This window comes from Danio aesculapii, chromosome 4 (genome assembly GCF_903798145.1).
Source record: "Danio aesculapii chromosome 4, fDanAes4.1, whole genome shotgun sequence".
Lineage (NCBI taxonomy): Eukaryota > Metazoa > Chordata > Actinopteri > Cypriniformes > Danionidae > Danio > Danio aesculapii.
Window position 1 is genome coordinate 19,811,780 of NC_079438.1, and position 25,418 is coordinate 19,837,197.

General features: G+C 40.7%; 2 protein-coding genes and 1 long non-coding RNA gene across 5 annotated transcripts in view; 2 read left to right on the forward strand and 1 right to left on the reverse strand.

Annotated features, from left to right (window-relative positions):
• Positions 1 to 25,418, reverse strand: part of LOC130222025 (NACHT, LRR and PYD domains-containing protein 12-like) — a 272,015-nt gene that overhangs the window by 168,900 nt on the left and 77,697 nt on the right.
• On the forward strand, positions 1,014 to 8,753 carry LOC130222286 (uncharacterized). Its single transcript, XR_008836418.1, has 3 exons — positions 1,014 to 1,181; positions 8,435 to 8,608; positions 8,726 to 8,753. It is a non-coding gene; the product is annotated as an uncharacterized LOC130222286 (long non-coding RNA).
• Positions 8,750 to 25,108, forward strand: LOC130222205 (ribonuclease inhibitor-like). 3 transcript variants are annotated; one of them, XR_008836359.1, is made up of 4 exons: positions 15,939 to 16,206; positions 16,313 to 16,486; positions 24,357 to 24,530; positions 25,043 to 25,108. XR_008836359.1 is itself a non-coding variant. In XM_056454842.1 (2 exons), the coding sequence occupies exons 1-2, from the start codon at positions 22,871 to 22,873 to the stop codon at positions 24,619 to 24,621; spliced, it is 501 nt and encodes a 166-aa protein (XP_056310817.1). In that variant the 5' UTR covers positions 22,810 to 22,870; the 3' UTR covers positions 24,622 to 24,731. The 3 variants fall into 3 exon arrangements, 1 of the variants encoding a protein (XP_056310817.1); XR_008836360.1 differs by lacking the exons at positions 15,939 to 16,206; positions 16,313 to 16,486 and adding an exon at positions 8,750 to 8,899; XM_056454842.1 differs by lacking the exons at positions 15,939 to 16,206; positions 16,313 to 16,486; positions 25,043 to 25,108 and adding an exon at positions 22,810 to 23,106 and having other exon boundaries at positions 24,357 to 24,731.

Consider the following 25,418-nt stretch of genomic DNA (forward strand, 5'->3'; position numbering starts at 1 on the left):
TATACTATTATTGACCGCTAAGATGTGATTGACTTGGATTTAAGTTGCTTTGATTTAAAAATTAAAATTGCAAAAATAGTTTAGATGTAGCTAAGCCTCTTTTGCCAAGTAGCTTTTAGCTTAGCTTGCTACAGTTCCCAGGGGGTAGCTTTTAGTGTAGTTAAGCTACATTTTAAGTAGAGTAGCTAATAGCTTAGCTCACTACGTTTTTCTAGTAGCTTACCCAACTCTGTTTCCATGTAAACACACTCACTGGCACAGACACACACACAGATAAAACAACAGTACCAGGACAGGCCAACCAGGACCATGCCATAGCTCCCTTCTAGGAGCAGATTCCAGATGATCCTCAGAGGAAAACACAAAACAAGAGTGAGTTCAGCAAGCTGGAGGTGTTACAGTGGACAAGGGTGGTGGGGAGAGGTAGTTTAATGAAACCATGACAGGGTACAGGACAGATGGTGAGGGGGAAACTCACAGACAGGGGAACAGGAAGAAGGACAAAGCCAAGGTAGGAACTACTGGACAGTAAACCAGGGCAGATCCTGTGGATCACGATAAACAGCTGGAGCACAGAGGTATAATGTGTCCTTAAATTTTGCATTCACAAGTGAGGCAGTCTTTATCACTGGCACTTCTAAATAGATGTATTTATTTTCTATATTTCTGTATCTCTGTTTGCTTTTATTTGTCTGTTGATATGCAGCTTTTAAATGTGCTAAAGGAAATGATTATTATTTAGTTTGTTCATGTGTTTTATTGTCTGTCATCTGTGGACCTTTGTGTATGATCTTCTCGTCTTTTGATAAAAATATTTCTTCATCTGTTCAGACATCTGAAGGAAGCCATTTACTTTTGTTGCATAAACCTAAATCCTATTAAAAGCTAAAAATCACCAGATGTGCTCACTAATAGGTGAAGTTAAACCAGTCACTACAGTCAGATGTGCTTCAGATTATTAAACACACCAGATCAACACATACAAATTGTGTTTGTTCTCTACACAGGCTACAGGGCTGTTATCTCACTGTTCAGTGCTGTAAGAGTTTGTCTTCAGCTCTACAATCCTCAAACTGTGTCCTGAGAGAGCTGGACCTGAGTAACAATGACCTGCAGGATTCAGGAGTGAAGCTTCTCTCTGATGGACTGAAGAGTCAACACTGTAAACTGGAGACACTGAGGTAAATGATTCTCCACTCAGCAATATCACACAGACATTTGCAGGGATGTGAGTTTATTCATATCTACACATTGATAATGATTATATGATTATGTCTATGTGTTGACTCAGAATAAAAAAGACAAATCTATCTAAATGTTTTACTGAATAAACTGCATGAAGCTGCATTTTCAGAATTGAAGTAACTCTTTTCCTGATGTACACCATAAGGATGTCAAAACAGTTCGGCATCTGTTCAGTAATGGATCATAACTGGTTGTTACATACTGATGCAGTTTATCTCATATGCGCTTTGTCATTGTAGATGAGGTGAGGTAGGTGAGCACGAGTAATTAAACGCTCCAACTACTTTAGAAAGCAGAAAACCGTGCACAATCACTGCTTGTTAGTTTGCTGGAGGGTCTTTTTGCTGCTCAGGGAGAAAATGAAAGCTGTAAAGCCATCAGAGTGATACTTGTGGATCCAGGCTGTCTGTAGAACGAGTTTTCACCTCTGCATCTGTCATGGATCAGCTGTGATAAACGCAGCCGTTCAGCATCATCATTTCTGTTGAGGAACACAATGGCCAATCACAGGTGTTTAAGAACTCGCTCAAAAAGCAAGCGGGATAATTAATTCAATGTCAAGTCAATGTTTATTTATAAAGCGCTTTTAAAGACAACAAGTGTTTACCAAAGTGTTGTACAAGCGTGCTCCATTTAAAACGAAGGACAAATAAAGGACACAAGACTCTCATATGGTTTTATGTCAAAGAGTGAAATGAGTTTTCAGACTAGATTTTAAAACAGAACGAGTCAAAACTCTAACATGTAGAGGCAATGTAGATGTAGATGTGCTGTAACACATTGAGCCACTGAACTTTGCTCTTAAGACGTTTTTCTACAGGGGGAAAGTGTGAATTTCCTCCAAACCTCTCAGATATAGTCTGTGTTAGTAAATGCAAGACTATTGATGAACTCCAGCATAACACTGTATGACAACGCTTCAGATGACTGTTCTAGAGCCTACAGCTAATTAATCTGTCAGATTCTGGAGTGCATTACAGCTCGAAGGAGAATTATAAATGATGAATGATCTTAAATAAAACAAACACATTTATAGAGATAGTATACAAGTATATAATTTCACTCACCTGGGAAACGGAGGCCACGTGAACGGTTTGTGAAGTGCACACAGCATGCCATATCATCTGATACTAGAAATAATTCCAAAAGGCGACAAACTGTGCAAAGCCACATAAACAACACAAAAATACATCGAGATCAGCGGCTAATCAGCCGGAATCAGATGAGGTGACGAGACAGCGACCAGGGAGACCTAGCTGTCACCTAAGTGGCCACGCCCTTAATTATGCAGACTTAATATAACCTAATATAAACAAAACGGATGAGTTATAAAAAAATTCACCCCCTCACAGTTGCCATGAAGGCTAATATTAGCCAGATGAACCAAAATGGTTCTTTGTATTTGTTCTTGTAAACACCTTTTTTTCCTGCTGTAAAGTCAGCCATTTTAACAGTGGGCTCAAAAGAAATCTGCTCTATATGGAGCCAGGACTAGCGGGATTTCCATGAATTGCAGTTTCAGTTACTTCTGTATTAGCTTCACGAGGGACAGTGGGAGGTTGCTGCTTGGTCATTACTCTACATATTTACTCAGTGCTATAGCTGAGCACCAACAGTAAATCTATACACTGTTATAAACTATTGCTGTACACTGACATTGCAAAGAGGACTTAAACTGTTTTAAGCCCTTTCAAAGATTTAATGGCTTGAAACTGTTCAACAGACTGGTCAAAAATACTAGTAGTTTACCTTGTTAATAAAGGGTTTGCTGAATAATTGCAGACTCCTGCATTTTCAGATGGAGACTGTTCTTACATGTGTATTGATTGCTGACACATTTAACATATTACTTATGATATAAATAAACAATGCATATCTAATTTTAGATCTTCAATAGAAAAGCTATATTCCATATTTTAATGAGACACTTTTATTTCATTTTAAGATAGAACATTTTGTATAAATAAATGTTTACAATATTTAATTAAAATACTCTTAAATTAAAGCAAATATATTTTAGTCATCTAACTCTAGAGTAGATTTAGTCACTAAAATCTGATCAAATGTAGTCGACTAAACCTAAAATGATTCAGAAGGCTGAAATACGACTAAAACTAAATCAAAATTTGCTGTTAAAATTAAAACACTTTATATATCTGACTGCTCGTATTAAAAGGCAAAACTGAATACTTAAATTGTGGAAAATACCAATTAACCAAAATAACAATTGTGTATAGAAGGAATCGCTAATACACTGTGATGCACAAAATCTGTGTATTTAAGTGAAGTTTATTAATAAACTAATTATGAGAGGAGCATGTGCTTATGATTGACTGCTAATGCATTGGATCCACCAAACAGATGATTCCTAAATCACTATAATAACCAGAGTATCTTACCTTAGCCGCCTTCGCTTTGAAGAATCCCCCCTTCCACCCCTACTCTTCCTCTTTCCTTGACAGGGCGGCACAGAGGCCCAGTGGTAAGCACCGTGGCCTCATAACAAGAATGTCACTGGTTCAAATCTTTACCTGGCCAAGTTGACATTTCTGTGTGGAGTTTACATGTTCTCTCAGTGTTTTATTATTAAATTTCTTTATTTCTGTTATATACCCATCTGCTTCACTTTATTCTGTAAAGGGCTTTGAGATGCACCTATTAAAGATGCTACAGAAAATTATTGTTATTTGTTCATTAAAATATTAATAAATAAAACAGTTTAAAAAGTATTTCCTGTCTTGCAGTGTTAGGTGTTTAATAAAGAGTTGGGCTATTGGAGCATCTGAAGGAAGCCATTTAATTGTGTTTTATTTACATTTACATTTAGTCATTTAGCAGACACGACTTACAAATGAGGACAAGGAAGCAATTCACACATCTACAAGAGCAGCAGTGAATAAGTGCTATAGACAAGTTTCAGGTTTGTAAAGTCTAAGAAGCAAAGCATTATTATTTTTTTTTAAATTTTTTTTTTTGAGAGAGAGTACAGTTAGTGGTATAGCCAGAGAGGCAGTTACAGATTAGAAAGGAAAGTGGAGACTAAACAGTTGAGTTTTTAGTCGTTTCTTGAAGACAGCAAGTGACTGCTGTTCTGATGCAGTTAGGGAGTTCATTCCACCAACTGGGCAGATTGAATGCGAGAGTTCGGGAAAGTGATTTCTTCCCTCTTAGGGATGGAACCACGAGGTGGCTTCATTCACAGAATGCAAGTTTCTGGAGGGCACATAAATATGCAGAAGTGAGAGCAGATACGAAGGAGCAAAGCCAGAGGTCTCTTTGTAAGCAAACATCAGAGCTTTGAATTTGATGCGAGCAGCAACTGGCAGCCAGTGCAAATGGGTGAGTAGCGGAGTGACATGTGCTCTTTTGGGATCATCAAAATCCACTCGTGCTGCTGCGTTCTGAAGCAGCTGAAGAGGTTTGATAGAATTAGCTGGAAGCCAGGCTAGTAGAGAGTTGCAATAGTCCAGTTTGGAGAGAACAAGAGCTTGAACAATGAGTTGAGCTGCATGTTCAGATAGGAAGGTTCGGACCTTTCTGATGTTATAGAGTGCGAATCTGCAAGATCGAGCAGTTCTAGAAATGTGGTCAGAGAAGTTTAGTTGGTCATCAATCGTTACTCCAAGGCTTTTTACCATTTTGGATGCAGTGATGGTTGCTCCATCCATCTGGATAGAAAAGGTATGGTGTAGAGTCGGGTTGGCAGAAACTTCAAGCATTTCCATTTTCGCGAGGTTAAGCTGAAGATGATGATCTTTCATCCAGTGTGAAATGTCTGACAGGCAGGCTGAGATGCAAGCTGGAACCAAGGGATCATCAGGGTGAAAAGAGAGGTATAGCTGGGTATCATCAGCATAGCAGTGGTCGGAAAATCCATGTTTCTGGATGACTGGTCCTAAAGATGTCGTGTAGATGGAGAAGAGAAGTGGCCCAAGAACAGAGCCCTGAGGTAGCCCAGTGTTTAGATGCTGTAGGTTGGACACCTCTCCCCTCCAAGACACCCTGAATGACCTGTCCGAGAGGTAAGAACTGAACCATTGAATAACAGTGCCTGCGACGCCCAGTGACTCAAGCGTAGATAGTAGGATCTGGTGGTTTACAGTGTCAAAAGCAGCTGATAAATCCAGCAAAATAAGTAGAGATGATTGAGATCCTCCACGACCGAGAGCAGGGCAGTCTCAGTTGAGTGGCCTTTCTTAAAGCCAGATTGCTTGTTGTCCATGAGGTTGTTTTGAGTAAGAAAGTCCAGGACTTGATTGAACACTACTTTCTCCAAAATCTTGGACATGAATGGAAGCAGGGATACTGGTCTGTAGTTTTCAAGTAGCGTTTGATACAGGTTGAGTTTCTTTAGCAGTAGGGTTACCCTAGCCTGCTTAAATGAAGTAGGGAATAGACCAGAGTCGAGAGATGTGTTAATTATGTGAGTCAGTGTTGGTATGACTGCAGGAGAAATGGCTTGCAAGAGATGAGAGGGAATGGGATCAAGCGGACAGGTGGTTGCATGGCTCGATAGCACGAGATTGGACACCTCAGACTCCGAGAGCTGGGAAAAAGAGGTGAGTGTGTGTGTTGTTGGTGGTGTATCTTGCGTGTTTGTTGTAGGTGCAGCAAATTGAGCACTGATTTTTGCAGTTTTGGTGCAAAAGAATGTAGCAAAGTCATCAGTAGTGAGTGTGGAGGATGCGGGTGGAGGAGGAGGATAGAGGAGGGAGGAAAATGTTTTAAAAAGTAAGCGAGGATTGGTGGCACTGTTGACTTTCTGATGGAAGTATGTCTGCTTTGCAGAAGTAACCTCAGCCGAGAAAGAGGACAGAAGAGTTTGGTATGTTATGAGCTGTTCAGGATTTTAAGTTTTTTCGCCAAATTCTCTCAGCAGCCCGAAGTTTTGAGCGATACTCACGGAGAACATCAGAGAGCCAGGGTGCAGTTGGACTGGCACGGGCTGGCCTGGATGTAAGAGGACATAGTCTGTCTAGACATGATGCTAGTGGGGAGCAGAGTGTATCAGTGGCACTGTTCATATCAAGTGCAGAGAGTTTGCAAGATGGAGGAAGAGAGTTTGAAACAATGGTGGATAGTCTATTGGGTGAGAGAGAGCGTAGGTTTCTGTGAAAGGCAACTAGAGTTGGAGTGTGTTGCGGCTCAGGAGTAATGTGGATGTTGAGAGACAGAAGGAAATGATCCGATGTCTGTAGTGGAATTACTAGTGTTTGATCAGTGAAGCAATGTCGAGTGTAAATAAGGTCTGGCTGAATACCTGATTTGTGAGTAGCAGAAGTAGGTGCTCTTTTGAGGTCAAAAGAGGCAAGCAGAGTCTGGAAGTCAGCAGCTTGAGGTCTTTCAATGTGGATGTTGAAGTCACCTAGCACCAACAAGGGAGTGTCATAATCAGAAAAAGATGAGAGAAGAACATCCAGTTCATCTAAGAAGTGACCTAATGTACCCTGTGGGCGGTAGATGACAACCACATTTATGTAAAAGGGGTGGATAATGGTGACTGCATGGAATTCAAAGGAGCTGATTTTTGGCAGGGATGGTCTCTGAGTGAATTTCCATTCTTTGGAAATCAGTAGTCCAGTCCCACCCCCTCTCCCTGTCTGACGAGGAGTGTGGGAAAGAGAGAAATTAGTAGAAAGAGCTGCATGTGTAGCAGTGTGCTCCGGTCTCAACCAGGTCTCAGTTAGAGCCATGAGATTATAGTCAGAATGAGTGGCTATGGAGGTAATAAAATCTGCCTTGTTAACAGCAGATTTACAATTCCAGAGGCCCACGGAGAGAGAGAGTTGTGAAATAGCAGATACCTGTATTGATCGAAGGTTGTGAGGATTGAGCCTGCAGTGTGCCTCCCGTGTTTTGCGAGTGTTAGTAACAACAGGAATTAGTAAACACATAATAAAAGTGCAACGAAAACAATAATGAGTGCAGAGATAAAGTAAAATAATAAAGTAAAAAGTACTCAAGTGTTTTGTCGGTGTCTTTGCTTGGTAGAGTCGATGGTCTTTACTCTTGTCGGTCTTAGTCGCGCAGGTAGAGTCGATGGTCTTTACTCTCGATGGTCTTTACTCTCGATGGTCTTTACTCTCGATGGTCTTTACTCTCGATGGTCTTTACTCTCGATGGTCTTTACTCTCGATGGTCTTTACTCTCGATGGTCTTTACTCTCGATGGTCTTTACTCTCGATGGTCTTTACTCTCGATGGTCTTTACTCTCGATGGTCTTTACTCTCGATGGTCTTTACTCTCGATGGTCTTTACTCTCGTTGGTCTTTACTCTCGTTGGTCTTTACTCTCGTTGGTCTTCACACAAGGCGGTCTTCACACGAGGCTGCCGCGACCGCTGCCGCGGTGAGACTAGCTGCTTATATACATCCCTGAGCGCTTTGTTGATTGAGCTCAGCTGGACACGCCTCGAGAGTAAAAACACCCGAAACTGCAGCGGCGGGGCACGAAAACATCCGGCTCGACACACAAGCTCTTACAGTAACCAAGGAAACAGTAGCTAAACTTTCTAGTACTAAACACAGATAGCTGAAAACAATTTTAATTGTCCTACAACCATACACAACCAGCTGAAAACAAGTCTAAGTGTTCTCTAACCAAACACAGCAACTGAAAACAAGTCTAAATGTACTTACATGGTGTCGCTCTCGATGCTAAAGTGCTTCTCCTGCTAACTAAACCTACTGTGCTCAAATATATAGACTTTCCCTGGCGTTTGGACACGCCTCCAGAGTAAAAAACACCCGAAACTGCAGCGGCAGGGCGCGAAAATGTCCGGCTCGACACACAAACTCTTACAGTAACCAAGGAAACAGTGGCTAAACTTTCTAGTACTAAACGCAGATAGCTGAAAACAATTTTAAATGTCCTACAACCATACACAACCAGCTGAAAACAAGTCTAAGTGTTCTCTAACCAAACACAGCAACTGAAAACAGGTCTAAATGTACTTACACTGTGTTGCTCTCGATGCTAAAGTGCTTCTCCTTTTATAGACATTAATACTGTTTAAAGCTAAAATCACCAGATGTGCTCACTAATTAGTGAACTGGAGACACTGAGGTCTGAGAACAAACACCTGATTGATTATTTGATTGATCAGGTTGATTGATTTTTTTTTTTGTTTTGTTACATCAGACAGATCACATTAACAGTGTGGTTTTTAGTAATGTGTGCTCTTTCTCAGATTGGCCATGTGTAATCTCAGTGCTCAGTCCTGTGAGAGTTTGTCTTCAGCTCTACAATCCTCAAACTGTGTCCTGAGAGAGCTGGACCTGAGTAACAATGACCTGCAGGATTCAGGAGTGAAGCTTCTCTCTGATGGACTGAAGAGTCAACACTGTAAACTGGAGAGACTGAGGTCTGTTTTCAAACACCTGATTTATTGACTTTTATTTCTATTTATTCTTTTTTTTTTTTTTTTACATCAGATGAATGACTAAAATCACACTGTTAATGTAATCTGTGTTCTTCTCAGATTGGTCATGTGTAATCCCACTGTTCAGTGCTGTGAGAGTTTGTCTTCAGCTCTACAATCCTCAAACTGTGTCCTGAGAGAGCTGGACCTGAGTAACAATGACCTGCAGGATTCAGGAGTGAAGCTTCTCTCTGATGGACTGAAGAGTCAACACTGTAAACTGGAGATACTGAGGTAAATGATTCTCCACTCAGCAAATCACACAGACATTTGCAGGGATGTGATTTTATTCATATCTACACATTGACAATGATTATATGATTATGTCTATGTGTTGACTCAGAATAAAAAAGACAAATCTATTTAAATGTATTACTGAATAAACTGCATGAAGCTGCATTTTCAGAATTGAAGTAACTCTTTTCCTGATGTACACCATAAGGGTGTCAAAACAGTTCTGTTCAGTATTAGATCATAACTGGTTGTTACATACTGATGTAGTTTATCTCTTATGCAGTTTGTCATTGTAGATGAGGTGAGGGAGGTGAGCATGAGTAATTAAACGCTCCAACTACTTTAGAAAGCAGATAACCGTGCACAATCACTGCTTGTTATCACAGTGATACTTGTGGATCCAGGCTGTCTGTAGAACGAGTTTTCACCACTGCATCTGTCATGGATCAGCTGTGGTAAACGCAGCTGTTCAACATCATCATTTCTGTTGTGGAACACAATGGCCAATCACAGGTGTTTAAGAATTCGCTCAACAGTGCTCAAAAAGCAAGTGGGATTATTAATTCAATGTCAAGTCAAGTCAATGTTTATTTATAAAGCGCTTTTAAAGACTACAAGTGTTTACCAAAGTGTTGTACAAGCGTGCTCCATTTAAAACGAAGGACAAATAAAGGACACAAGACTCTCATTTGGTTTCAAGAGTTCACACTTAGATATTGTTTGACAACTGTTAGCAGGTTTGGCATGCTGTCCCGGGAGAGAACCCTGAGCTCGGAGATAGGTGAGCCCAGGGCTCCCGCCTGGTCCATAGAGCATATGCGGGGAGTACGAGATCAGGTGGTTCTCGAGAGCTCCCCGTGGTAAGAGGTAGAAAGGAGGAAGAGATGGGGTGGATGGGGGGTTTCTTCGGAAAACGAAGATAAGAGAGTAGTTCTAGCTAGGCTACTTATAGTGAGTTGGGGTTAATCTGATTGGCTAACTAGTGAATGTAGATGAGTGGCCAGCTGCAGTCAATCATATCACGTGCTCCTCTCGAAATTAGTTTGAAAACTTCACTTAATGTCAAAGAGTGAAATGAGTTTTCAGACTAGATTTTAAAAAAGAACGAGTTAAAACTCTAACATGTAGAGGCAAATTATTACAAACTGGTTTGTGTTCTGACCACATGTGCTTGGCTGTACACTATATTAATAAAGGGTTTAGTCTTTTAAAAACACCGCTGTAACACATTGAGCCACTGAACATTGCTCTTAAGATGTTTTTCTACAGGGGGAAAGTGTGAATTTCCTCCAAACCTCTCAGATATAGTCTGTGTTAGTAAATGCAAGACTATTGATTAACTCCAGCATAACACTGTATGACAACGCTTCAGATGACTGTTCTAGAGCCTTCAGCTAATTAATCTGTCAGATTCTGGAGTGCATTACAGCTCTAAAGAACAATATAAATGATGAATGATCTTAAATTAAAAAAACACATTTATAGAGATGGTATACAAGTATTTAATTTCACTCACCTGGGAAACGGAGGCCATGTGAACGGTTTGTGAAGTGCACACAGCATGCTATATCATCTGATACTTGTAGGAAATAATTCCAAAAGGCGACTGACTGCGTAAAGCCACATAAACAACACAAAAATACATCGAGTTCAGCGGCTAATCAGCCGGATTCAGCTGAGGTGACGAGACAGCAACAAGGGAGACCTAGCTGTCACTCAAGTGGCCACGCCCTTAATTATGCAGACTTAATATAACCTAATATAAACAAAACGGATGAGTTATAAAAAAAATTCACACCCTCACAGTTGCCATGAAGGGTAATATTAGCCATATGACCCAAAATGTTTCTTTGTATTTGTTCTTGTAAACACCCTTTTTCCCTGCTGTAAAGTCGGCCATTTTAACAGTGGGCTCAATAGAAATCTGCTCTATATGGAGCCAGGACTAGCGGGATTTCCATGAATTGCAGTTTCCGTTACTTCTGTATTGGCTTCACGAGGGAGAGTGGGAGGTTGCTGCTTATAGCTGAGCAACCATATTATTTATAGCTGAGCACCATGCACTGCAGCACCAACAGTAAATCTATACACTGCTATAAACTATTGCTGTACACTGACATCGCAAAGAGGACTTAAACTATTTTAAGCCCTTTCAAAGATTTAATGGCTTGAAACTGTTCAACAGACTGGTCAAAAATACTAGTAGTTTACCTTGTTAATAAAGGGTTTGCTGAATAATTGCAGACTCCTGCATTTTCAGATGGATACTGTTCTTACATGGGTATTGATTGCTGACACATTTAACATATTACTTATGATATAAATAATCAATGCATATCTAATTTTAGATCTTCAATAGAAAAGCTATATTCCATATTTTAATGAGACTGTTTTATTTCATTTTAAGATAGAACATTTTGTATAAATAAATGTTTACAATATTTAATTAAAATACTCTTAAATTAAAGCAAATATATTTTAGTCCTCTAACTCTAGAGTAGATTTAGGCAAGGCAAGTTTATTTATATAGCACATTTCATACACAGTGGCAATTCAAAGTGCTTTACATAAACAGGAATAAAAGAAACAAGTATAAGAAAAATAAAAACAAATAATAAAAATGGTAAAAAAAAATCAAATAAAATAAAAGCTGATAAAATGTGTTATAAAAGAATGAAAAAGAAGAGAAAAATAGAATAGTGCGATCTGTCGGACGTAGCACAGTGCTCATTCAGTAAAGGCACAGCTAAACAAATGTGTTTTCAGTCTTGATTTGAATGTGCCTAATGTTGGAGCACATCTGATCATTTCTGGAAGCTGATTCCAGCAGCGAGGGGCGTAGTAGCTGAAAGCCGATTCACCCTGCTTTGACTGAACTCTTGGAATTTCTAGTTTATTTGATCCTAAAGATCTGAGTGATCTATTAGGTTTGTATTCAGTGAGCATATCTGTAATGTATTGAGCTCCTAGGCCATTTAGTGATTTATAGACCAGTAATAATACTTTAAAATCTATTCTGAATGTAACTGGGAGCCAGTGTAAAGACCTGAGGACAGGTGTGATGTGCTCTGATTTCCTGGTTCTGGTCAGAATTCTGGCCGCAGCGTTCTGGATGAGCTGCAACTGTCTGACTGTCTTTTTGGGGAGGCCAGTGAGGAGGCCATTACAGTAATCCACCCTGCTGCTGATAAAAGCATGAATAAGTTTCTCTAAGTCTTCACTGGAAACATAGCATCTAATTCTTGCAATGTTTTTGAGATGATAGTATGCTGATTTACTAACTGCTTTGACATGACTATTGAAAGTCAGATCTGACTCCAGAGTCACACCAAGATTCTTGATCTTATTTTTTGTTGTTTGACCCTTAGAGCCAAGGTACGCATTCACCTTGAGAACCTCATCTCTGTTCCCAAATGCAATCACTTCAGTTTTCTCTTTATTTAACTGAAGAAAGTTTTGGAACATCCAACTGTTAATTTCATCTATGCATTGGCAGAGGATGTCAATGGGGCTGTAGTCATTAGGCAGTAAGGCTAGGTAGATCTGAGTGTCATCAGCATAGCTGTGGTAGAAGATTTGTTATTTTCTCATTATTTGGCTCAGAGGAAGCATATAAAAGTTGAACAGCAGAGGTGCCAGAATCAAGCCTTGTGGGACTCCACATGTCATGGGTGTCCACCTCGACCTATGATCACCTATACTGACATAGTAACCTCTCCCTTCAAGGTAAGATCTGAACCATTTGAGGACCGTCACAGACAGCCCAACCCAGTTTTCCAGCCTATGCAGAAGTATGCTGTGATCGACAGTGTCAAATGCGGCACTGAGATCGAGCAGTACCAGCACTGTTAGTTTGCCTAAATCTGTATTTATGGCCCGTTTCCACTGAGTGGTACGGTACGGTTTGGTTTGGTACGCTTTTATGGCCATTTCCACTGTCAAAAAGCGTACCGAACCAAACCGTACCACTTTTTCGGCACCCTTTCGAAAGGGTACCAAACACAAGAAAGGGTACCAAAAGGCGAAGCCACACGCGCAGCTGAACGCTATTGGTTTACAGAGATACGTCATTCGCTTACACAAAAAGCCAGAATGAAAACAAAAAAACGCCATGTTTGAAATACACAGCCGAGAGATTACAGCAGAATTATAAATACATATAATAACGAGCCATGGTCGATCTGGGCTCAAACAAACCTTGTCGTCATCTTGATGAACAGCCACAAATCCAAGAAGAAGAGCAGATTTACCCTGTGCCCCGTAGTTTTTTACAAGCCAATCTGAGGCGCGAGCGGTTTCGCTTTCTTCCTTGCACTCGCGCGCGTCTAACATTATATTTGAAATAACAAACCTCTTTAGCTGAGGATAATAACCTGCGCTTGATTATTGATGTGCTTTTGAAACCCGATCCTGTCAGACACTGACAAACGCGAGAGTGAAGCGCGGAAAAAACAAGGGAGGAGCCGGGAAAAAAGGAGCACATTTTTCAGCAAACATGAACAAAATGCCATGTATAACTAACTTATTATCTTCACATTTTGGACTAATATGAACCAGGAATGACGGAATTACTCTCTAACAGAGGCTACATGTGCTGCTGAGGATTACAGACACAGATGAGAGGTTTACACTGACTGTCTGCTATTTTTTGTGTTGTTTTGAACCTAAATACCAGCGAAAAGTCTGCTATATGTAGTTTTTCTGTAGTTGGTAACATATCGGAGACTGTAAGGGACTGTATGTGTTTATATATGTTCATTTATTTAGGTTTTTAATATATTTACAGACGATACAGTAGGCTGTTTCGCACTGTCTTTGATCTGCAGTTATAATCAACTCATTTTCATTGAAAAGTTAGTAATAAACATTTCTACACAAGTATTTATGTGTGTAAAGCATCTGTTTTGTGAGAAGTGCTTTTCATATGATATGTGAGCGACCTGTACAGCTTTATTGTAGACATTTCCTCGAGCGAGAATGACGTCGACTGAAACTTTCTGTCATACACCACGCCCACCAAAAGGGTACCCTTGTTAGTGGAAACGCAAGCCTGATAAAGGTGACCCGTACCAAACCGAACCGTACCGTACCAGTCAGTGGAAACAAGCCATTAGACGTATATCATTGATTATCTTTATAAGAGCGCTCTCTGTACTGTGATGTGGTCTGAAACCAGATTGATAATTGTCTAAACACCCCTTGAAGTTTAAGAACTTGTTAACCTGGTTAAAAACAACTTTTTCAATGATTTTGCCAATGAAAGGGAGATTTGAGATGGGCCTGTAATTGCTCAATAGGGTATTATCCAGGTTGCTCTTCTTCAAGAGGGGTTTAACAACTGCAGTTTTAAGTGAGTTAGGAAAAATCCCTGAGAGAAGTGAAGCATTTACCACTTTTAGAAGATCCATTTCTAAACAGGTAAACACCGTTTTAAAGAATGATGTGGGGAGTGTGTCAAGACTGCAGGTTGATGTTTTCATAACTTGCACAATCTCTTCTAAGATTTTACCATTAGTTGCCATGAAATCAGACATAATGTCTGATTTCTTAAGTTGTGGTTGAGCTAGTCTGACTTCAACACAACTTGGCTGATTGGATGAGCTGATTGCCTTTCAGATATTATTGATCTTGTCAGTAAAGAAATGAGCAAACTCATTACATTTGCTTTCAGAGAGTAGTTCACTTGGAATCCGACTGGGGTGGGGGGGGGGGGGGGGGGTGGGGGTTGTGAGTCTCTCTATCGTTGCAAAGAGTTTACGAGCATTATTTACATTGCTGTTTATAAGGCTTGAAAAGAAAGTCTGCCTAGCAGTGTTTAGTTCCATATTAAAAGCACGAAGACTGTCTTTATAGATATTATAATGGACTACTAGTTTCATCTTTCTCCACATACGCTCAGCTTTTCTGCACTGTCTTTTCATCATTTGTACTCTTGGTGACCTTGTACAAGATCCCTTTTGCCTGCTAATCATCTTCTTGGCTTTAACAGGAGCAATGTCATCTATGACATTCTTAACTTTAGAGGTAAACAAATCAAGGAGAGAATCTGCAGTTATGCTTGGAGCTAATGATATGGCCTTCATAAACTGCTCATTGGTGTTTTCATTTATGCATCTCTTTCTGACAGAGACAGATCTGTCTTTAATAGCTGGAGTGATCAATATATCAAAGAAAATACAGAAATGATCAGATGTGCAACATCCTTAACAACAGTCGATGAAATGTGTAAACCCTTAGTTATAAGTTGATCAAGAGTGTGTCCACGATTGTGTGTGGGTCCTTGAACATGCTGAGTCAGATCAAAAGTGTTCAAAACAGGTTAACAAGGAGGTTAAGAGTAACTGGGCAACTAACAAGATTAACATGGGGAAAACTGAAGTGAACACAGAGAATACAAGGAAAACACATCAGTACAAGGACAGGCCAACCAGGACCATGTCATGGCTCCCTTCTAGGAGAAGATTCCAGATGATCCTCAGAGGAAGACACAAAACAAGAGTGAGTTCAACAAGCTGGAGCTGTTACAGTGGACAAGGGTGATGGGGGAGAGGCAGGTAAATGAAACCATGACAGGGTACAGGACAGATGGGGAGTGGGAAACTGACAGACAGGTGAACAGGAAGGAGGACAAAGCCAAGGCAGGGACTACTGGACAGTAAACCAGGGCAGATCCTGTGGATCAGGATAAACAGCTGGAGCACGGAGATATAATGTGTCCTTAAATTTTGCATTCACAGGTGAGGCAGTCCTTATCACTGGCACTTCTAAATAGATGTATTTATTTTCTATATTTCTGTATCTCTGTTTGCTTTTATTTGTCTGTTGATATGCAGCTTTTAAATGTGCTAAAGGAAATTATTATTATTTAGTTTGTTCATGTGTTTTATTGTCTGTCATCTGTGGACCTTTGTGTATGATCTTCTCGTCTTTTGATAAAAATATTTCTTCATCTATTCAGACATCTGAAGGAAGCCATTTACTTTTGTTGCATAAACCTAAATCCTATTTAAAGCTAAAATCACCAGATGTGCTCACTAATTAGTGAAGTTAAACCAGTCACTACATTCATACATGCTTCAGACTATTAAACACTCCAGATCAACACATACATATTGTGTTTGTTCTCTACACAGGCTACAGTGCTGTAAACTCACTGTTCGGTCCTGTGAGAGTTTGTCTTCAGCTCTACAATCCTCAAACTGTGTCCTGAGAGAGCTGGACCTGAGTAACAATGACCTGCAGGATTCAGGAGTGAAGCTTCTCTCTGATGGACTGAAGAGTCAACACTGTAAACTGGAGACACTGAGGTCTGAGTTTAAACACCTGTGTGCTTGATTGATTGTTTTTCTGTTTTGTTACATCAGACAGATCACATTAACAGTGTGGTTTTTAGTAATGTGTGTTCTTTCTCAGATTGGTCATGTGTAATCTCACTGTTCAGTACTGTGAGAGTTTGTCTTCAGTTCTTCAATCCTCAAACTGTGTCCTAAGAGAGCTGGACCTGAGTAACAATGACCTGCAGGATTCAGGAGTGAAGCTTCTCTCTGATGGACTGAAGAGTCAACACTGTAAACTGGAGACACTGTGGTAAATGATTCTCCACTCAGCAAAATCACACAGACATTTGCAGGGATGTGATTTTATTTATATCTACACATTGATAATGATTATATGATTATATCTATGTGTTGACTCAGAATAAAAAAGACAAATCTATTTAAATGTTTTATTGAATAAACTGCATGAAGCTGCATTTTCAGAATTAAAGTAACTCTTTTCCTGATGTACACCATAAGGGTGTCAAAACAGTTCGGCATCTGTTCAGTAATGGATCATAACTTGTTGTTACATACTGATGTAGTTTATCTCATATGCGCTTTGTCATTGTAGATGACTATGGTGAGGGAGGTGAGCACTGTTAAGTTATGTTTTATGAGCTGCGCATGCATAAGAAAAGTGTGTGCACTACAGGTTTTTTTTGGGGGGGGGATATAAAAAAGGATCCCGGTCTGTTTTTGCGGGAGTTATGTGCTGGAGAGAATAAAGTGTGTTACAAATACGAAGAACCGCTGTGGTGATTTGATTTAACATTGGTAGCAGAGGATGGCTGCTGCTGGGAATTACAAAAATCCACCAAAATGAGATTGAAATCTGGAGACGCATCACAGACCTGGACAAAAAGAAACAAGCCTTGGCAGTTACCTTGTCACTAACGGGCTAAACAAGAAACAGCGCACTGGAAATACCCGCGGATGATTTGAATGCTGACAATGGTATGCAAACATTAATAAAAAAATTGGACTCTGTGTTTTTAAAAGAAGAAAAAGATCAACAGTACAAAAAATAAGTGAGAAACAAAGTGCAAGACCTTTTAGATTTGGAAATGGCAAAGTTGTTCACTCCACAAAGAAAGCTACTAATGCAGCAAGAGTAGGACACACCAAATGCAAAATAGAGACAGAAGTTGTTCCTGCTGATATACCAATGCTTTTAAGCAAAGCATCACTCAAAAGAGCAAGTGCAGTTCTGGACATTGCACATGACAAAGCAACAACGTTTAAACAACCTGTTAAACTTGAGCTAACATCTTTAGGACATTTCTGTGTGAACTTGAGAGATGACCGCATTCTAGATGAAAAGGAGACAAGTGAGAACAAGACACCAAATGAAGAAATTCTGTCTGTGACAGAAAACATGACAACTAAAGAAAAGGAGAGTACTGTTGAAACTACACAGACAATTTGGACATGCTTCAGCCGATAGAATAAAAAAATGACTGGCCTGCTCAGGTAATCATGATGATGAAAGCAACACTGTTCTCATGAACATTGTGAAAAACTGTGATACATGTAGTAGATACAGTAAGCCAAAACATAACCCTGTTGTAGGTTTGCCTATGGCATCAACATATAATGAGACTGTGGCAGTGGACTTGCATGAGCTTGGGCCAGGAATATGGTATTTGCATGCTATTGACCACTTCACACGCTTCAGTGCAGGGAGTATTGTCACCACAAAGAACCCAAGAGAGATAGTGAAGCACTTTATTCACTGTTGGATAAGTGTTCATGGTCCTCCATGCAGACTGTTTAGTGACAACGGAGGTGAATTTAATAACGACGAAATGAGGGATATGGCTGAAAATGTTAACATTGAAGTTAAAACAACTGCGGCCTAAAGCCCATGGAGCAATGGCCTTTTAGAAAGGCATAATCCGACCCTCACTGAAATTTTGCTGAAGGTGAAAAAGGACAACAACTGTGACTGGAAAACAGCCCTTGACTGGGCATTAATGGCTAAGAACGCAATGCATAATGTACACGGTTTCAGCCCTTACCAGCTAGTATTTGGGCAAAACCCGAATCTGCTTTCAGTGCTCACTGATAAGCCACCAGCTCTGGAAACAAGTACAAGTATACCCAACAAAATAGACGAACTCATTCTGCTCTCTCAGACAAACAGGGATTTTCTGCATTCAGCTGCTCTGTGTTTCACGGAAACCTGGCTGAACGACACCATACCGGACAACGCGCTTCACCTACCGGGCTATCAGCTGTTCAGAGCGGATCGCGACGAAGAATCAACGTGGAAATCACGCGGTGGCGGGACGTGCTTTTACATCAATGAAAGGTGGTGTACAGATGTAACAGTTTTAAAGAAGATGTGCTGTCCAGATCTGAAAGCACTGTTTATTAACTGTAAGCCTTTTACTCCCCGCGCGAGTTCTGCTCGTTCATGCTCGTCAGTGTTTACATTCCTCCGCTCGTGCACGCGAGCATGGCGATACAGAAACTAGCTGATCAGATCACGGTGTTAGAGCAACAACACCCGGACTCTGCTTTAATCATTCTCTGGGATTTTAACATAGCAAAACTGTCCCGTGAACTGCCAAAATATAGACAGCATGTTACATGTCCCACAAGAGAAAGCAATATTCTGGATCACTGCTATACCACAATAAAGGATGCATACCGCTCCGTCCAACGAGCAGCTTTGGGACACTCTGACCATTGTTTGATTCATCTCATTCCAACCTACAGACAGAAACTGAAAACAGCCAAACCTGTATTAAGATCTGTGAAAAGATGGACTAACGAAACAGAGCGGGATCTACAAGCCTGTTTCGACCTCACTGACTGGAGTGTTTTTGAAGCTGCTGCAAACGATCTGGATGAGCTCACAGAGACTGTAACATCTTATATCAGTTTCTGTGAAGACGTGTGCATTCCTACCAGGACTCAACTCACATACAACAATGACAAACCATGGTTCACTGTAAAACTCAGACAGCTACGTCAGGCCAAGGAGGTCACTTACAGGAATGGGGATAGGGCCTTGTATAAGCAGGCCAAATACACACTGGAAAAGGAGATCAGAGTCGCAAAAAGGAACTATTCTGAGAAACTAAGGAGTCAGTTCTCTTCCAGCGACTCAGCATCTGTGTGGAAAAGTCTGAAAAAACATCACAAACTACAAGACACCATCCCCCAGCACTGTAGACAATGAACGACTTGCAAACGACCTGAATGAGTTTTACTGCCGGTTTGAGAAAACCCCCCACACCCACTCTGAACTGCTCTTCACGCCACCATTAACACCTCCACCACCCCCCGCCTCCCTCATACCTGCCCTACAGTTTAACGAAGATGAGGTGCGCCAGGTCTTCCGGAAACAGAAGAGGAAAAAAGCACCAGGCCCAGATTTTATAACACCAGCCTGTTTAAAATCCTGTGCTGACCAACTGGCCCCCATCTTCACCCTGATCTTCAACAGATCACTGGAGCTGTGTGAAGTGCCCTCCTGCCTCAAACGCTCTACCATCATCCCCATCCCAAAGAAACCCAAACTTACAGGACTAAATGACTACAGACCGGTGGCACTAACATCTGTGGTCATGAAGTCCTTTGAAAAACTGATGCTGACCCACCTGAAGGACATCACTGAACCCTCACTGGACTCTCTTCAGTTTGCCTACAGAGCAAACAGGTCTGTGGATGATGCAGTAAATATGGGACTGCATTATGCTCTGCAACACCTAGACAGACCAGGGACCTATGTGAGGATCCTGTTTGTTGACTTCAGCTCGGCGTTTAACACTATCATCCCAAAACTTCTCCTGCCCAAATTAACTCAGCTCTCTGTGCCCACCTCTGTCTGTCAGTGGATCAACAGCTTCCTAACGGACAGGCAGCAGCTGGTGAAGCTGGGAAAATTCTCATCTAGCATCCGCACAATCAGCACTGGCGCCCCCCAGGGGTGTGTCCTCTCCCCACTGCTCTTCTCCCTGTACACGAATGACTGCACACCAAAAGACTCCTCTGTGAAGCTCTTGAAGTTTGCAGACGACACCACACTTATCGGCCTCATTCAGGACGGTGACGAGTCTGCTTACAGGCAGGAGGTTAAGGAGTTGGCTGTCTGGTGTAGCCACAACAACCTGGAGCTCAACACGCTCAAAACAGTGGAGATGATAGTGGACTTCAGGAGAAACCCCCCTGCTCTCCCCCCACTGAGCATCATGGACAGCATTGTGGCAGCAGTGGAGTCATTCAGGTTCCTGGGTACCACCATCTCTCAGGACCTGAAGTGGGACACTCACATTGACTCCATTGTCAAAAAAGCTCAACAGAGGCTGTACTTTCTTCGTCAGCTGAGGAAGTTTAACCTCCCAAAGGAGCTGCTGAAACAGTTCTACACCTCCATCATTGAATCAGTCATCTGCACATCAATAACTGTCTGGTTTAGCTCAGCTACTAAATACGACCTCCAAAGACTACGTCGAATAGTTCGGACTGCTGAGCGAATCTCTGGTACAACCCTTCCTACTCCCCAAGAACTGTACTTATCCAGAGCGAGCAGAAGGGCTGCCAAAATCACTCTGGACCCCTCACACCCAGCACACTGCCTCTTTGAACTTTTACCTTCTGGTCGACGCTACAGAGCACTGCGCACCAGAACAGCCCGACACAGAAACAGTTTCTTCCCTCAGGCAATCAATCTCATGAACACCTGATGATAATAATTGCGAAACCAACATCACTACTTGCTATACACTTTTATACACATATACACTTATTTAACAACACACTTTACATGCCAATTTGCACATAACAGCTGCACATATAACGTTGTATATAGTAATAAACACGTACATACACTTGTCAATCTGTATATTTGCATTCACTACTTCTATTTTTTTTTAAATATATTTATTCTCTGTTTTTTGTCCTGTCTCTGTAATGCTGTTGCACTGTAGAAGCTCTGTCACGAAAACAAATTCCTAGTATGTGTGAACATACCTGGCAATAAAGCTCTTTCTGATTCTGATTCTGATTCTGAAGTACCTGGGTTGCTAAACAAATTGAAACACTGCATGCAATGAGAAAAGCATTCACAGAAGCCGAATGCTCAGAAAGAATCAGAAGAGCCCTTCGTAAGCAACTGCGACCTGTTCATGATAGATATGAGACAGAGGAAAAAGTATATTATAAGAGAATAGGCTGCAGTGAGTGGAAAGGTCCAGGTGTGGTCCTAGGCCAAGATGGTGTAGTTGTATTTGTCAGGCATGGCGGAACCTACAGTATGTACGAGTGCATCAGGCTAGATTAAGAAAGGTTGGAAAAATATTGTGGGCTGCCAGACAAAGCAGACCTGACATAATGTGTGACATATCCATCTTGGCATCTAACACAAAGCATGTTTCTGTTCAGACCCTGCATTGTGCAAATAAACTTATCACAAAACTCAAATCAGAAGAGGTTAACTTGAGGTCTCAGTACTTGGGGAACAACAGCTCTGTTAAGCTAGGAGTGTTCAGTGATTCCTCAATGGGAAACCTACCAGATGGTGGCACACAATGTAGACATTTCATCATGCTTATGGGAGAAAATGGAAAATTCTCACCAATATCCTGGCAGTCAAAACGCATCAGGAGAGTTGTACGAAGTACCTTAACAGGAGAGGCTTTGGCACTTGCAGACGGGATTGACAATGCAGTTTTCCTTGCTACACTCTACTCAGAGGTCACCACTGGTGACTGCTCATGCAACAACTTGCCCATTGTATGTATAACAGACAATCATTCTCTTCTCGATGCTCTCAAATCTACAAAATCTGTTACTGAAAAGAGACTGCGCCTAGAAATCATCTTGTGGTCAGAGACCAAAGAGCAGCTTAAAACTCTGATCAAATGTAGTCGACTAAACCTAAAATGATTCAGAAGGCTGAAAGACGACTAAAACTAAATCAAGATATGCTGTTAAAATTAAAACACTTCATATATCTGACTGCTCGTATTAAAAGGCAAAACTGAATACTTTAATTGTGGAAAATTAACAATTGTGTATAGAAGGAATCGCTAATACACTGTGATGCACAGAATCTGTGTATTTAAGTGAAGTTTATTTATTAACTAATTATGAGAGGAGCATGTGCTTATGATTGACTGCTAATGCATTGGATCCACCAATCAGATGATTCCTAAATCACTGTAATAACCAGAGTATCTTACCTTAGCCGCTTCGCTTTGAAGAATCCCCCCTTCCACCCCTACTCTTCCTCTTTCCTTGACAGGGCGGCACAGAGGCCCAGTGGTTAGCACCGTGGCCTCATAGCAAGAATGTCCCTGGTTCAAGTCTTTACCTGGCTAAGTTGACATTTCTGTGTGGAGTTTACATGTCCTCTCCGTGTTTTTTTGTTTCACTTTATTCTGTAAAGGGCTTTGAGATGCAACTTTTAAAGATGCTACAGAAAATTATTGTTATTAGTTTGTTTATTAAAATATTAATAAATAAAACAGTTTAAAAAGTATTTCCTGTCTTGCAGTGTTAGGTGTTTAATAAAGAGTTGGGCTATTAGAGCATCTGAAGGAAGCCGTTTAATTGTGTTTTATAGACATTTATACTGTTTAAAGCTAAAATCACCAGATGTGCTCACTAATTAGTGAAGTTAAACCAGTCACTACATTCATACATGCTTCAGACTATTAAACACTCCAGATCAACACATACATATTGTGTTTGTTCTCTACACAGGCTACAGTGCTGTAAACTCACTGTTCAGTGCTGTGAGAGTTTGTCTTCAGCTCTACAATCGTCAAACTGTGTCCTGAGAGAGCTGGACCTGAGTAACAATGACCTGCAGGATTTAGGAGTGAAGCTTCTCTCTGATGGACTGAAGAGTCAACACTGTAAACTGGAGACACTGAGGTAAAAGATTCTCCACTCAACAGTGAATATAGTATAAAAATATAGTTACATATTGGGTTAACAAATATGGAAGCCTCTTTCCCCACTCAGTGTATTGGCAGTAAAAGAAATAAATATATTCATATATATAAAATGTATTTAATTTATATATATATATATATATATATATATATATATATATATATATATATATATATATATATATATATATATATATATATATATATATATATACAAATGTATGTGTATAGACAAAGGTCTGAAAAACCCAAAGTAAAGATTTGATCCGGATCAAAACCAAGATTGGATTACGTGATTTAATCCAATTATGTAATCCGTTTGTACTTTTGAAAAACCCATTTTCCGTTATCCAAAATCCTAGTGGATTACTTTTGAAAAACCGGGCCAACGTCATCAACTGCTAAACTCAAATCTGACGGCACACACTGAGGTACAGAAAGAGGTGTGCTGTGCTCATAATTTATCTGTGCTTTCAAACAAATTAGCTTTCAGACATTCAAATACACACAACTACAAGCAAAACATACCATTTAAGTCTTGTAAAATACACGTGAAATAATACTTATGTGTCAATATAACTGGACGATGTGCTTTATTCACGTAAGATACACACTGTTTATGCTGCTGGAATATTTTCTCTATTCCTCACTCAGATGAACAGTTGTTTACCTTCATGTATTTCAGAAGAAAATGTAGTAAATCCAGCAGCTCAGATCTCTCCTGCGGTTGTTGCTATAAGGGATACAGCTGTGATCGAAAGTTAAAGAAAAGTATTTATATTATCTATTAAATTACTCATTATTGTATTTTATTAGCAACTAACTTTACAGCAACCCTAAACCCAACCCTCACGGTAATGTACAAATATTATTTGTTGTGCAGTGTCACAAAAATGATGCTATATTGATGTGAGTATCCTTAGCTGTATCTGATCTAGCCTTCACCGTGCTACAGGAGAGGGTGAAGTCTAGATGGGATACAGCTGAGGATACTTGCGTTAATATAGCATCATTTTTCTAGCAACAACAGCGCACCATTAATAATAATTTTGAGATCTCAGGGCTTGATCAATAAGGAGAGCTAATCAGGATGTGTGTGTGTGTGTGTTTGTGTGTGTGTGTGTTCATCACTGCTGTTGACATGAGCAGAAACAGCAGTCAGCATCTACTCAACACAAAGAGATGTGTGATTGTCCAACTGTGTGATGTGGACTATTGCTGTGTTTGTAGATTGTCTGGCTGTATGGTGACAGAGGAAGGCTGTGGTTTTCTGTCTTCAGCTCTGACTTCAAACCCCTCACACCTGAGAGAGCTGGATCTGAGCTACAATCATCCAGGAGATTCAGGAGTCAAGCTGCTCTCTGAACAACTGGAGGATCCAAACTACACACTGGACAAACTCAAGTATGTGGAGCATCACTGGCCTTGTGCTTTTCCACTGAATGGCTTTAAAAAGACACTAGAAAGCTCTTTTCTGATCTTCAGTTTTCTGTGAGGGTTATGGGGTGAGGACAGACAGAAGATACAGCTTGTAGAGTATTCCAGTCATGTCTATGAAGAGCAAATCATTGAGTGTGAAATGAATCTCCTCTGTAAATGTTGGAGTGTATTGACAACATGTGCTCAAAGGCTGCATGTGCTGAAGAACGATGGTAAAGCTAAGTGTGATCACTGTAATAAATGAATGTTGCAGCAGGGTGTCTCCATCAACATGAGCAGTATCTGCGCTCGCTTCACCAACAGCAGAGGAAAAGAACGCACTGTGTTAGATTCATTGTGCATCCCGGCTGGAACCAACCAGTGTTGTGTGTTTTAGCTGTTTGGAGCGTGTAGCTGAGCAGCTCAGTGCTAGCTTTAGCTTATTAGCTGAGGGGGAAACTAAACAGCTCATTCTCTCCATCTGTGTGTGTTTACAGTCTGGATCATGGAGGAGACGCGAGGATTACAGCAGGACTGCACAAATGTAGGACTACACATACACACACACTCACTCACATACGCACACACATGCACACACACACACACACACACACATGCACACACACTCACTCACATACGCACACACATGCACACACACTCACTCACACACACACACACGAAGATTACAGCAGGACCACGCAAATTTAGGACTACACACACACACTTACTCGTTCCCATGCACACACACACACACACACCACACATGCACACACACACACACACACTCACACACACTCGCTCCCACGCATACACATACACGCACACACACGCGCACACACACACACACACTCACACGAGGATTACAGCAGGACC

Bases quoted from the DNA above. Each gene is read 5' to 3' on its own strand.
- LOC130222205 (XM_056454842.1), top strand. From the start codon at position 22,871: ATGCTTCAGACTATTAAACACTCCAGATCAACACATACATATTGTGTT. The intron at 23,107-24,356 runs GTAAAAGATTCT...CTGTGTTTGTAG, and splicing joins TGTAAACTGGAGACACTGAG to ATTGTCTGGCTGTATGGTGA.